Raw genomic sequence first — 13,279 nt, 5'->3', positions numbered from 1 at the left:
TGCGTGGATTGTGTTTCTATTGCGCTAAGGTGGCTATTGGTGGCTCCCTCACACTCACAGGTACACACTATTGTACACGCGTCGCGTTGACGTACTGGTATTGAATTTCCATGTCCAAAAATAATTGCAACACTGAAGAATGGTGTGATCATTAATGTGATAAAATAATATGCAACAAAAAGTGGTTTCATGACCAATGCAGACAGCACATGTCGACAGTACAACAGAAGAGACGATTCAAAGATCGGTGAAAGCACTTCCTCTAAGCAAAGGAAATTTTTATGAAGAAACTTGGTCAAGTATGCAGCTGTTTCATAATGTGTTTGTGTTTCGTTTGCATGTTATCGATACTAGTATGAATAGGAAAACACAGTGTATAGCATACCAGATGTACACTAGTTGACCGAACGCACAAGGAAAAATGCACAAATCAGTTATTATACCAGCGGCTCATTATGTACAGTAGCTGAACAAATAATATACACATAATTTCGGGATGGGCAAGTGGGAGAGAGGGCAGTTTCCCACACAGCGGCGACTACTCATCACAGACGAAGGTGGCCCATGTTCTTCTTCGTGAACCTGTGCGAGAGAGAGAGAGAGAGAGAGAGAGAGAGAGAGAGAGAGAGAGAGAGAGAGAGAGAGAGAGAGAGAGAGAGAGAGAGAGAGAGAGAGATAAACCGTTTTATTGGGATACATCAACTGATCTCCTCTAAGATGTTAAAGGGGAAGTATACCCTAAAATCAAATTTTCACCAGTTGTAGTCTTCGGGGTGCTGAGTCGAATGGTCTTGGTCCGAGGAAGCTGAGACGCTCCCTTCCTACTTGAATCCCAATCGAACTCGCGCACTTCCACCGAAACTGGGTGACTGCGCCCTACGAGATGGGGATTTGTATGCAAAATGTCACTAAAAGCGCCATTTCGTTCTTATAAAAGCACGGATGACCGCGATTGGCCCATATGTTGTAGTCTTTTGGACGCTGAGTCGACTGGTTTTGGTCCGAAAAGGCTGCGATGCAGCGTTCCTCCTTTATTCCCAATCGAACATGGTTGAACAAGCGGTCACGTGCTCCTGCGTACACCAGTCACCTGGTCACCGTGCCTGCAGGGTACAACTTACTAGCCTGTTTGACCTTTTTTGGGTGCACTCCTGTCACTCGAGTTGAACTCGAGTTGAACCTTGGTGTGAAAGTTGTCGCCTGCTGGGGCGGTGACCAGGTGATTTGGGCACCCAGGAGCACGTGACCGCTTGTTCAACCATGTTCGATTGGGAATAAAGGAGAAACGCTGCATCGCAGCCTTTTCGGACCAAAACCAGTCGACTCAGCGTCCAAAAGACTACAACATATGGGCCAATCGCGGTCATCCGTGCTTTTATAAGAACGGAATGGCGCTTTTAGTGACATTTTGCATACAAATCCCCATCTAGTAGGGCGCAGTCACCCAGTTTCGGTGGAAGTGCGCGAGTTCGATTGGGATTCAAGTAGGAAGGGAGCATCGCAGCTTCCTCGGACCAAGACCATTCGACTCAGCACCCAGAAGACTACAACTGGTGAAAATTTGATTTTAGGGTATACTTCCCCTTTAACTTATGGTGCCATATACAGTAGCGTTCGTACACTAGTGCGCACTGCATTTTTATTGCGAGACCCAGTGCGTTGTTTAGGTTGTCAGTTTGAGCCACTGCCACCTGTCACCCACTAATTTGCAATTTTGAATAACAATTATTGAAAATTTCACACAAGCAAGCCCAGGCTCTACAAAAGCGCAACACGTGGGGAGCATCTAAGGCTAGGGAGAAGGTTCCCATACAACAAGAACGTTTGTTGCATGTACAGAGGCTATGACCTTTAGAATTTCTTCAGCGGACCTATGCACGGCTTTGCGCAACAAGAGACATCTTACATTACCAAAGTTGCAAATGGGGCGCAGTCCCCTATGGCAAGGGCCGGATTCGCTTGTTACAACTACAATTGTAATGCCTCACAGCTCATCAGACCAGCCATCCCCAGTAGTCAAAGCAGATAATAGAAGCATGGCACGGACCACTTACTTATCCAGACCTTCCCAGAAGCGCATCATAGTTGGCTTATCAAGATGGCGACGTGTTGCATGAAGCTACAGATAATTCACAACAGATAACACGGTCATTCAGTAGTGAAATACACAGGGACCAGCAGATACGTCGTGCTAGATGACAATGACTGGATATGAATGTACAATACATGAATGGAACAGACCATTGCCAATACTATCATTATGACATGAATTTACACAGAACAGTTGCCTGATGATTGCGTAATGCATGAAACTCAGGGTAGCGACTAACTAGCCTTGATTGCCCTTGTTCTGTGTACTACACTCTGCCTCCCCAGTGTTGCGCACTATCAGCACACTGGGTGCATCCTCCGGTGACATGAAATTTAAATAGTCAAAAATACACAGCAGTGCAGCATTCCTTACCTCCAAGATGGATACATCCCATTTCTGTACATTAGCATCTAATTTGGCCAGATTATACTTCATGTGAAATGCTTTGACTGTAGCAAGAAGGAAGAACACATCGCACATGCAATTAGCAATGGAAAAGTCAAAAATTAAAAGTAGATTACTAAAAACAGAATATTGAGTTGATATCCCATCCAAAATTGTTGGGGTACTTAGGGCATGACCGATTGGGCGAATTCCGAGAAAGTGCACTCAGAGTGAACGTGACCATTTGGTCGAATCCGAAGTAGGTGTACTTGGAGTGTATGTGTGTCAGAGGGAGAGAGAGAGAGAGAGAGACTACCGAGAGCAAGATACAGATATGCAGCATATCCACACAAGTACTCACTTTTCGAAAAGATCTCCACAGGTGAGTTATCCTCACCCAGCAGTGGCCAGCCCTTGAACTGCCAAGCCGGGCCTTGAACAAACACTGCCACAACGCGGTTCCTAAACAACAGGAGCACAAATAGCGAATGCACATCATCCAGTTCAGATACACAGGCATGGAAAAGGTCAAAGCGAAGCCGGACAAGTATAAATTGTACAATTCCCTGTTGATGACACCAGGACACAATTACATACCAATACGGCAGTCTGGTCAGCCAGGGTAAACTACAAACAACAGACCATCTGGTAAAAGGAGAGCGATCGCTCTCGCGCGCCTTCGCTCTCCTTATTTTCTTTTAGGGCGCACTTTTCGTCGCGCGCCTGGAGAATTTCGAGCGCATCCGCATCACTATGAAGTTCTGAAAACACTCAATTATTTCGTAACTCGGCTTTCCCTGAACGGAATCGAGTAATCGATATTCGCATTAGAAAGTTCTCAGCTGTCGGCTCCAACAAATCGGAAGTCGATCCGAGGTCCAATAGTGGAGTTACGGCACTCGCAAGGTATTTTACGTACCGTTGCAAATTTTCACTTCCGCAATTGGGTGGCAATCATAGTATCTTGAAGGATTTCCCTGTTGCGTGACAGTCCGGGCATGCATAGACCTGTGTACGTGTGACGCCAGGCACAGGTCTTTAGCCGTCAGCTACAGAACAAAGCCTCAAACTAAAGGAGCGCTCTACGATGAATACTACAAAATACCATGGATCTTACTTCTTAGCGAATTGTCTCAATTTCCCATTGCGTGTGTCATTGTCCCTGATGAAGGGAAACTAAAGTTGTGGTCCGAACAGCTTTCATTTGTAGTGCGTACGGCGATTTTCCAGAACGAATTTGGCAGCTATTGGGTATTGAATCCGATTGGGGTATGGCAAGATGTTGAAAAAACCCGTATTGTGCTCGCCTTGGATAGATAAGGCGAGCGACTTTTGGGGGGGGGGGGGGGGGGACTGCTCTCCCACCACTCTCCTTGAGAGGATAGCGAGAGTGATTGTTCACTCTCCTGGATTTTTCTTACACGAAGGTCTGAACAAGTTACACAAGTAACTCACCACTCATTCGCCGACAGTTTCTGTGGGTTATCAGTAACGCGATATGGGACGGATATGGAGCTGGATCCTGAGCCAGGGTTGGCCGCACGCGTTCTCTGGATCAACACTTCATTGTCTCGCCGTGCTCCTGCTTTCTTTCTCTCATCGCTGGGCACAAACCTGAGTAAAGAACATATCACATGTACACGGCACAGTATAGTTTACTCCAACTACCCGATCGGGTTCTCAGGAGCAAACTGCTGCCCTACTACCCGATTGGGTTCTCAGGAGCAAACTGCTGCCCTACTACCCGTTGACACGCCTATTTAAAAACCAACATAGTCCTGACTATCTACGCAAACCAGCAGAGAACCAACTATACACAACAGAGCAAGAAAAGAAAATATGGATCAGGGATAAGGTAACTGCACACGTGTGTGTGTGTGTGTGTGTGTGTGTGTGTGTGTGTGTGTGCATGCGCAGATCTTATCAGGTTTCGGAACAGGTCAGGCAACGCCACTTATCTAGAGCTGCATGAATAACAAGTACCCAAGAGTAAATTCACATAATCCACAAGGTGGGTTGGTCAGGGACACAAGCAAAACTAACTTGAAATCCTGCAGTAGATCCTTGGCATTGTAGATAGTGATGAGAGAAGTTGGTGTTCCAGGAATAATAATGATAGGTGTTCTGGATTCTCGCTTCGGTGGATGAAGTGAACGTTGAACCGCTGTGAAAGATGCAGAAAAGTAGCAAAACATCACAAAGGCAAACAACAAACGGTTCTTGCACACATAGTAGCACAATCATAGTGCTGGGGTATGGGTATGGAATTGGAAGACCGGTGATTAAACACCAAATTGTGAGAATACAGTACACTGTACAAGTCCACCTGAACGCTGGGCACCAGGCTTTCTGGGAAATACATGCCCAACCCATTGTCAGACTCCCAAGCATGTAAGTGCACGTACACACACACACACACACACACGTACACACACACAAACTAACCATTGTCGGGGCCGGGTGCAGGCTGTGCACTGCGCTGGTGTGGGGCGGGTGATGCGGAAGGTGCCGAAGACGAACGCGACGAGTGTGAGTGAGACTGACGTGACTGCTGACCCTCCTGGAAGACAACATGTCCAACCAAAATAATAATCAGTGAGTTAGGCAAAGATGAACATGCAATAATCATTGAATGAGTACTAGAATCAAAACACACAGCAGAGAAATAGAACGTTGGTCAAACACACACAGCACATTACAGATGATCATAGTTTGATATCAACTCACCGCTACAGATTTGAGATTCATACCATGGAAAGAGCCCAAGGTGTCGATCTTGAAACCTTCTGTATCTACACACAAAAACGAGGACATAACGCACGTGCCATCACTACTTAGTACATATTGTCCACACACACACACAGTACAACCTTGAGTAACCTCTGCTTAGGCGGTGCGATTAGGAAAGTAGACATACCAATGGCAACCACATCAAATAATGCAGCAATGCTCTCACCATGCTTATCTTTGAACGATTCCTGCTGGTAACGATTGTATCCAACTTGCTGTGGCTTTTTCTAGTCAGGAGAAATGCGAGAAGAGAGATCAGAAGGGATGGTATGTCATCATAACAGGATCAGAAATCAGTGAAACACTACAGCTTAGCAGCACGCGTACACACACACACACACACACATCGCCAACTTGATATGCCAACGATGCTGCATACGCACTGGTAATGGAAAGCACTGTGACGCTGCCTTTGACGTGCCTTCGACGTCCGAATCTCCGCTCCATACAGGAGTAGTGAGCATAAGGGCGATGTAGGCCCGCGCACACACACACACACACACACACACACAAACACACACACACGCACACACACACACACAGACTAGCTACACACCTGCTGGCTGGAAGCTGCAGCTGCACCATTGCTTGTGTCTTGTTTGCGTGTGTCCGTCTCTTCCCGAGATCGAATGGACTGCACAATTGTCAAGACGTTCGTGAAAGTCTGCAGTACAAACGAAAACAATAGATATAGGGCAACAATCAGGATTACACACATGCAACAGAACACATTGGATGCAGAGGGATACATGTCTCTGCAAGGATGACTTCAATAGAAAATATACGGCTGCATGGATAGCAAGTCCAAAACAAGCTCATGTACATGTACACCTAAGGCAAGAGCAATATACGAACCTTTCCAGAGCTCTGAAGACAGCTGTTTCGTGTTCGGCCAGGGCGCTCCTTAGGCAGAATATCTCGAGCGACATCCACATCTGGTTGGCCAGGAGCGCGCATCTACAATCACACAATACACGTGCACGTGCACATGCATACACACGTACACACACAGGTGAAGCAAGCAACAAGTAGGAGCTGGGACGTAACTCAATGCAAGGTTATGCCCAAGTAAATACGTAAGTGCGGCAGACACCATCAGTAAAAAATTAGAGTGTTTGTTTAGCTCTCACTGGAGTCATCAAGAACAAAAGAAAACATCATTTGATGTCTGCCATAAACAATACAAGAGGACTGTAAAGGACTAGCAGAGCCATGGCCAATATGGTTAAGTAACATGTACTGAGACCTGGGTTACCTTTGACACACCGCCATCTTCATCAGGCTTTGCCTGGTCGCCACGCTTCCTAGCCACACGCTTCCTCCGCAGCGCCTCAATCCTCTCTGAAGACATAGCATCGCGGAGAGACCTGATGCAAGTTCAGAAGACAACAATCGCACAATTAGCAAATCAAATGAGATAAAAGCACAATTTACAAACATCTTCTGAGCTCATAAAACTAAATACAGCTCCTAAATAGGGAAAGTAGGGGACACGGCCCAAACAGCTAGTCTTCCCTCCTCAACAGCATAATTACAACTAAAAATGAGGCGAAAAGGTGAAGACCAAACCATTATAAGAGAGTTTGACGTGTCAAAATACCTGGTAAGGTGCTTTCACGCAGGACACACAAATCTCACCAATTACATGACACCCACAGCGTGGTCGGAATGGTATTATTCAAAGTGTGAGCAAGGCACATCAGGCGTGAAAAGAAAGGTGAGAAAATAAGCAGGAGGGTATTGACTCACACTTCAAACTGTACCATTTTCAGCGCCATAATTGACGCCCCCCCCCCCCTTCTCCACAAACACACACACACATAAACTAAGAAATCCATGAACACAAAGAAGAAACATATGCAACATACGGTTACTAACACGGGCCCAAATCCTAACAGAAAACCCCACCCACTCACACATGGCACATATACACTAACACAGAGACAGCAGAGAACAGCGCTTACGTTTTCTTGTCTTGTGGCCTGGACTCGGAGACAGGTTCAGCAGCTGATGCTTCAGCCTGGACAAATTACAAGCACAGACAGAAAGTTGTCGAGCTGAATAAGGTTTAACAAAGGGCTGCAACAGTACTGACAATGACTAAACAGGGAGGAGGAGAAGGAGAGATAGCTACATGTAGATAAAGAGAGTGTGTGTGAGACAGAAAAATAGAAAGAGAGATGGTTAGGAATAAGTTTACCTACCTCAGACCGCACTCGCTTGGCTGGGCTAACAAGATCATCTCCGGGCCTTTTCGTAGGAACAGCTACAAGTACACAGACATAACAGGCACAAGCCCTGCTAAGAGCCAACATGCGAAAAAGGAAATCGATAGCCAGAGTGAGATAGCCAGAAATACAGGCAGAGAGACACATATATAGAGATACAGAGTTGAATCCTTACCGTCAGTAGTTGGCAGACCAAGTTCTAAATGAGCTCCTTTATCGATACTAGCGGAGGTATCTAAAAAAAACAACACCAATCGGAATAGAAGATAATTATTACGTCAGCACCCTCACAGCTGGTATTTTGTAGCTGGGCTGGTCATAGTAGTCCACAGCCCAACACAATAGCAGAAGTAGACAGAATAGGTACCAATCACTTCACAATCATTCCAGCCTGAGTCAAGCAGGCACGTTGTCTATGACAATGTACAACAGCTCACCACATGCACACACCATCTGCACATACACGTCCAGAGGACGCTGTTACACCGTGCGCAAAAAATATGCCCAAGGGTAACAGGCGTCTATCGCTTCTTAGTTCTTACCTATCTGTCCTCCTAGGTACCGAAGAAGTGTCTGCAAAGAGCACATGCATACATGCAAACACCATGTCATTCCCAAGTAAGCCGATATGGACACAATAATTGCACAGCTGGATTTCTGATTTACGTACAGTGCTCAACGCCAGCCTTGACTATTCATTGCTGCATGGCGGTTGGTGGTTGCCAGAAAAGAATGAGATATAGCGGGTAAGAGCTGGAGCAAGATTCGTTCAAATTGTGTATACAGTGGATTCAACACAACCCTGGTCATCATGTCTTGTAACCTGCTAGTACAGGGAAAGACTATTCATACAAGCCTATGTGAGATGTATTGATCTCAGTTGCCTTACTCTTCTGTCAGGCAGACGAACCACGGGGATATTCTCAGACTGCAAGTAACAAGCAGAGGCAAAAGAAAAGCACAATCATGCAGATAATTCCAAAACAATTATACAGGTCCTCCCTCGTTATAACGAGTCCGGTTAGTACATTAACCCCGTTAGTAAATAGAAATCTGAAATCCCCTGGCGAAATGTGGTCTATGCAACTGTTTACAGGTCCGGTTACAACATAATTCACTAGTACATAAAATTCGTTATAACGACCCTTTCCCAGGTCCCTGGAGTGCCAAACCCTCAGTATAACATTGATCATGCAGGACCAAGACCAAAACACATAGGATAAAGCAGAACGGCACAACGTATTATATCTACGTATTCGTAGATATGCACGATCTTTTTCATCCAAGGAAGAGCTATGTTGGAGATTTTCAATTATCTTATAACGAGTTGAAGCGTCGCTCATTTATGTTGTATCGAGGGTAGCCCAGGCAAATGCGAATTACTGCCTATTTCACCTTTAGATGCAAGTCCTGTTACAAGATAAGTCTCGTTACAAGAGAACAATTTTGATGGCCCAGAGATTATCTACTAACGAGGGAGGACCTGTAGTGCACACTGACAAGGTCCAAACCCAAGAACACAGTAACTCAGCAATCTGGGCTGCAAGAATACTGGGAGCAACGGAGTCGAGCACAACGCAAATGACAGCAGTGCTCAAACACAACACCCCTAGGCCGACCTCGATCACTCTCACACATTCGGCGAAGCGATCGCAGCAGTGTTCCGAGAAGTACTTGTTTCTGATCAAAATATATTTCTTTACACACATGCAATCAAACACACTTCTCAGCGAAGAAAGAATGGAAGATGTTCCTGGACAGCAAAAGTACTGCAGATGTTGCCAAGAGTACAGAAGCTCTCTGGATACCCTTTCTATGGGGTCCACCAATGGCGTGAACTTTACAGGTGCAGTGTTAGCGTGTCGGTTAGGAACAACATAAAGGATGAAGGCGATGGTACAACCCCAGTCTGTGGATACATTCATACACTATTGTAGGACGCTTGCAAGAATTTCAAATCATGCATATACATCAATCATGTGCTGCATTGCACCTGCACACGGACAAATGCATGTCGAGTTTAAACTCGGTGTAAATTGCCCATGAAACACTTACCACGGCCTTCTGGACATAGAGAGGGTGAGATAGCGAGACATTCTTCAACAGGAACAGCAGAGACTCTAGACTGTAGAAGTCTTTCGGTTCCTTGCCAGTACTGGAGACAGACAGCGATACCATACGGTTACACACGAGCACACAAGAATGTGCATGCCGGCAACACCTTCTGAATCTCCAAGATTCAAAACTTTTGCCATGCAAAGTCGGCCAGTGGTCATGCAGAGTAGGGTGGTGCTGTTACCATCATCCACCATGACCCAACAAATCGAGATGCTGTATGCAAGCTACGCTTCCCGTGCTTCATAAGGAATTGCACTTTCATAGCATACACCAGTACATATAGTAGATAGACCCTTCACCAGTGGTCATTCTGAGTGAAACTACAATTCAACAAATCAACCCAATAGGCTGCAATCATCGCATGAGCGTCCAAATTAGTTAGAGCACAGCACGTACAGTCATTTAAAAGTGAATAAAATATCGGGGACATGTCGTGAAACAGCTTGTAGATATGCTAATCCGCAACTGGTTTTCAGTTCGATAAATTTGTCAACTATTATCTGTAGGATCAAATAAACAGGTCAGTGGGGGTTCTGACTAACACCACCACCGCTATCACTTTCATGCCTCCCCCCTGGGGTGAGAAATTCATCACACAGAGTGAATAGCAGGGTTGGTGTGTTCTCGACTAGTAACGAACTTCAAGAGAGATGGATAACACAAGAAATCAGAATAATATTGACATTTTCTTTTCATTTTCATTATTCTATTTCAAAATTCCTTACCGGTAGATTGCATAGTTAGTTTTAGCAGTCTTGGGAAAGGAGGTGTTATCAAAGATCACTTGCCCTGCTCTCTCCTTGATCTCCTTTCTATTTATGGTGAACTCCCTCAATAGGGACAACGGGTCTACGGCTGCCATTGCTCACTTCATATCGAACAAAACTCCAACAAACTTTGTTCAAAGAAAACGATCAAACACGAAAAAGTGTTTCTGGTTGCAAAATGTTGGAAAAAATTCCACTGCCTCGCATGCGCGTGAAGCGGGGAAATGGCGACGTCACAACTCCCGCGATATTATTTTTTCAAATATTTTTTTGTTCCAGAAGCAAAAATTCAGGGGGTCGTCAAAAAAAGGACGACTCCCTACAAAAATTCAAAAATGAAGAGACGCGATTTTGAAACAAGCTCCCCGGCCGGCCCTGAAGAGAGTAGAAATATTTGTTTGTTGTCTTCTGCAAACGGAGTCGCAGGCCAGGTACTAGGCCATAGGTTGAACTGGGTGGTACTAGTAGATGTCATGATAGAGTAATGGCTGCTCCGCTCAGATCTTGCTGCTGTTCACCTGGTGCTAATTTGCTTCGTCGCAGTGCTGATTTATTTGCTGGACAGACCAGCCAAATTACCACCAGGCATGTTTCTCCTGGAATACCAAACACAGTGAACGTCTTCGACAGGAAAGTTAAGCGCATACAGAAGAACCGGGCGTCAGCAGCAGCGGATGTGCATATTTATGATTACCTGAAGGACTACGCAGCACGTGGCCTGGCTGAGAGGCTTAGTGACGTGACGAGGGACTTTCCTTGCTCCTTGGATCTAGGCTGTGGGCGTGGGCATGTTGCCAAATACCTGCCCAAAGGTATTGTGAAGACGTGGATCCAGTGTGACTACTCTGACCATATGCTGCTGCAAAGCGCCACCCCAAAAGATGTGGAAGAGGTGTACAGGCTAGTTGCCGATGAAGAGTTTATACCGTTCAAGGAGAACACATTTGACTTGGTTGTTAGCTGTATGAGTCTACACTGGGTCAATGATCTTCCCAGTACATTGAACCAGGTAACTTATGGTACAACGTAGTAGATGTGTTCACTGTTCAGCTGCGTTGGTCATCGATCACATGACTTGCCATTGACTGACGCAAAGAAACGCATTTGACTTGCTTGGTGTCAGCATACACACACATCTCTCTTATCTGGGCGGTCCAGGACGGGAGCTGCCCGTAACTTGGAAATGTCCGTAACTCTGAATCACATACGTTTTGATGGGAAAGTGCCAGAGGTCTGGCGTATGGCGTCACTCTTTCCACAATAATTATTGGAGTAATTATTGGCGAAAGAATGGTAATATTTCCACGAAGCTCCCTTACAGGGTGCCCAGTAGATCAATGTGCGCGTAACTTAGAGGTCCGGATAAGAGAAATAAATGTATCGGTATGCGTGAAGTAAGCACCCAGTCTAGCAGTGAACACAGCTTACTTGTGGTTTGCGCGAATGATCGGGGATTCTACGAATCGAGCGTTTCTGTGTACACGTGCATCAGCTTGTGAAGTTGAGTGTACTTGTACAATGCCATGCCTGTGGTATCTGCTTCTATTCAATCTTCAGACGGCTCGCTGTTTTGCCCTGTGTGCCTGGCCGAACTGATGGCAATGAAGTGTAGTGAAGAATACAGCATTTTTAAATCAACGTGGAGTATCGGTGTAGAATTCTATGGAATTGCTCTGTTTCAAAGAGAGGTGTTCGGATTCGACGGAGTGCTCAATGCTCACATTTGCGGATCTAGTCCACAGCATTGTCTGGTGATTGCTTATGGACAGGAAACCAATGGTTGCAACTTGCAACAAATCAGCAGCGCGGTGCTCTGTAACTTGTGTGTAACTTTTGCTGTGTTTATGTATGCTTCTTTGATGATGCATTAGATCAAGAAGGTGCTGAAAGAGGACGGTGTCATGATCGGCTGTATGCTGGGTGGTGAGTCACTGTACCAGCTACGTTCGGCTCTGCAGGTTGCTGAGACGGAGGTGAAGGGTGGCTTCACATCGCACGTCTCGCCGTTTGCTGGCTCGTCTGACGTCGCATCGCTACTCTCCGCAGCTGGTTTTTCGATAACAACAGTTGATACGGACGAGGTGACGGTGCGCTATCCAAGTTTACAGGCCGCAATGAGAGACCTGCGCGGAATGGGTGAGAGTCATGCCACGGTGGACCGAAGCTCTTTGCCCTTATCACGCCGTGTACTGTCACGCTCTGAGCAGATCTATAAGGAGTACTACGGTGAGTCTGATGAAAAGCATGGTACTGCACTACCACTGACTTTTGACTTTGTCCAGTTTATTGGTTGGAAGCCTAGTGCTACCCAGCCGAAGCCGGCCCGCCGTGGATCTGGTACAAAGGCAGTTCTAGAGCAAACACCAACAAGTTAGTAACAAGTTAGTCAAACACCATTGCATTACAATAGTAGTGTTCCAAGTTGACGTTGTGAATTTTTCTACCAAACCCCCACGCATGGCATCATGCCTAGTGATCAGCAGCACTATCAGCTGCTCTGAATTCCAGGCCCACTTGCAATGCAAGCCATGTGTGAGTACCCACTACCCCTTTTACTTCATCATTTTAGGGCTGGCAATATCTGTTTATTTTTTAGGTGCCAGTGCGAAAATTGATTTTTGGTGACTTTCCCACCCTTAGTTGTTCGTAGGCACCTCTGTGGTAGGTTAGACATGGTGTTTTTGGCTTTTAGCGCTTTTTAGGATTTAGCCTTTTTAAATTACCTTTTTAGTTGTAGGATCTGGTGTGCAATTTGCATACGACATTGTATTCGGTTCAGTCAGACTGCAGTATCCCTCTAAACCACTAGTATCTGATTGTGTTCTCAACTTCGCGTCGTGAGTGTCACCATGCCACTGTCTTCAGGACACGTTTCTAAAAAAACATATCCTAATATGTAT

General features: G+C 45.7%; 2 protein-coding genes across 2 annotated transcripts; one reads left to right on the top strand and one right to left on the bottom strand.

The window, feature by feature from the left end:
- Positions 1-76: 76 nt before the first annotated feature.
- LOC135808960 (parafibromin-like) lies at positions 77-10,530 on the bottom strand. The gene is made up of 19 exons (XM_065322212.1): positions 10,338-10,530; positions 9,550-9,649; positions 8,384-8,422; positions 8,037-8,067; positions 7,670-7,729; positions 7,471-7,532; positions 7,231-7,286; positions 6,522-6,633; positions 6,122-6,223; positions 5,823-5,930; positions 5,433-5,493; positions 5,204-5,268; positions 4,922-5,036; positions 4,520-4,640; positions 3,932-4,090; positions 2,838-2,938; positions 2,465-2,541; positions 2,055-2,119; positions 77-582 (listed from the first exon to the last, which is right to left on the bottom strand). Exons 1-19 carry the CDS (start codon positions 10,472-10,474, stop codon positions 546-548), a joined length of 1,608 nt encoding a protein of 535 aa, XP_065178284.1. The 5' UTR covers positions 10,475-10,530; the 3' UTR covers positions 77-545.
- Positions 10,531-10,721: 191 nt separating this feature from the next.
- On the top strand, positions 10,722-13,278 carry LOC135808958 (arginine-hydroxylase NDUFAF5, mitochondrial-like). Its single transcript, XM_065322210.1, has 2 exons — positions 10,722-11,388; positions 12,251-13,278. Exons 1-2 carry the CDS (start codon positions 10,864-10,866, stop codon positions 12,752-12,754), a joined length of 1,029 nt encoding a protein of 342 aa, XP_065178282.1. The 5' UTR covers positions 10,722-10,863; the 3' UTR covers positions 12,755-13,278.
- The last annotated feature ends 1 nt before the right edge of the window (position 13,279 follows it).

This window comes from Sycon ciliatum, chromosome 2, assembly GCF_964019385.1.
Source record: "Sycon ciliatum chromosome 2, ocSycCili1.1, whole genome shotgun sequence".
Classification (NCBI taxonomy): domain Eukaryota; kingdom Metazoa; phylum Porifera; class Calcarea; order Leucosolenida; family Sycettidae; genus Sycon; species Sycon ciliatum.
Note: the sequence above shows the minus strand (reverse complement) of the source record. Positions and strands in the feature narration are given on the sequence as shown.

What these genes read in the sequence shown, in the direction of transcription:
- LOC135808960 (XM_065322212.1), bottom strand. Translation starts at nt 10,474, where the DNA reads ATGGCAGCCGTAGACCCGTTGTCCCTATTGAGGGAGTTCACCATAAAT. An exon ending in AAGATGGCGGTGTGTCAAAG is followed by an intron (nt 6,224 to 6,521) that starts GTAACCCAGGTC and finishes GTGTGATTGTAG; the next exon opens with ATGCGCGCTCCTGGCCAACC. An exon ending in AAACTGTCGGCGAATGAGTG is followed by an intron (nt 2,939 to 3,931) that starts GTGAGTTACTTG and finishes CCTGTTGTTTAG; the next exon opens with GAACCGCGTTGTGGCAGTGT.
- LOC135808958 (XM_065322210.1), top strand. Translation starts at nt 10,864, where the DNA reads ATGGCTGCTCCGCTCAGATCTTGCTGCTGTTCACCTGGTGCTAATTTG. An exon ending in TTCCCAGTACATTGAACCAG is followed by an intron (nt 11,389 to 12,250) that starts GTAACTTATGGT and finishes ATGATGCATTAG; the next exon opens with ATCAAGAAGGTGCTGAAAGA.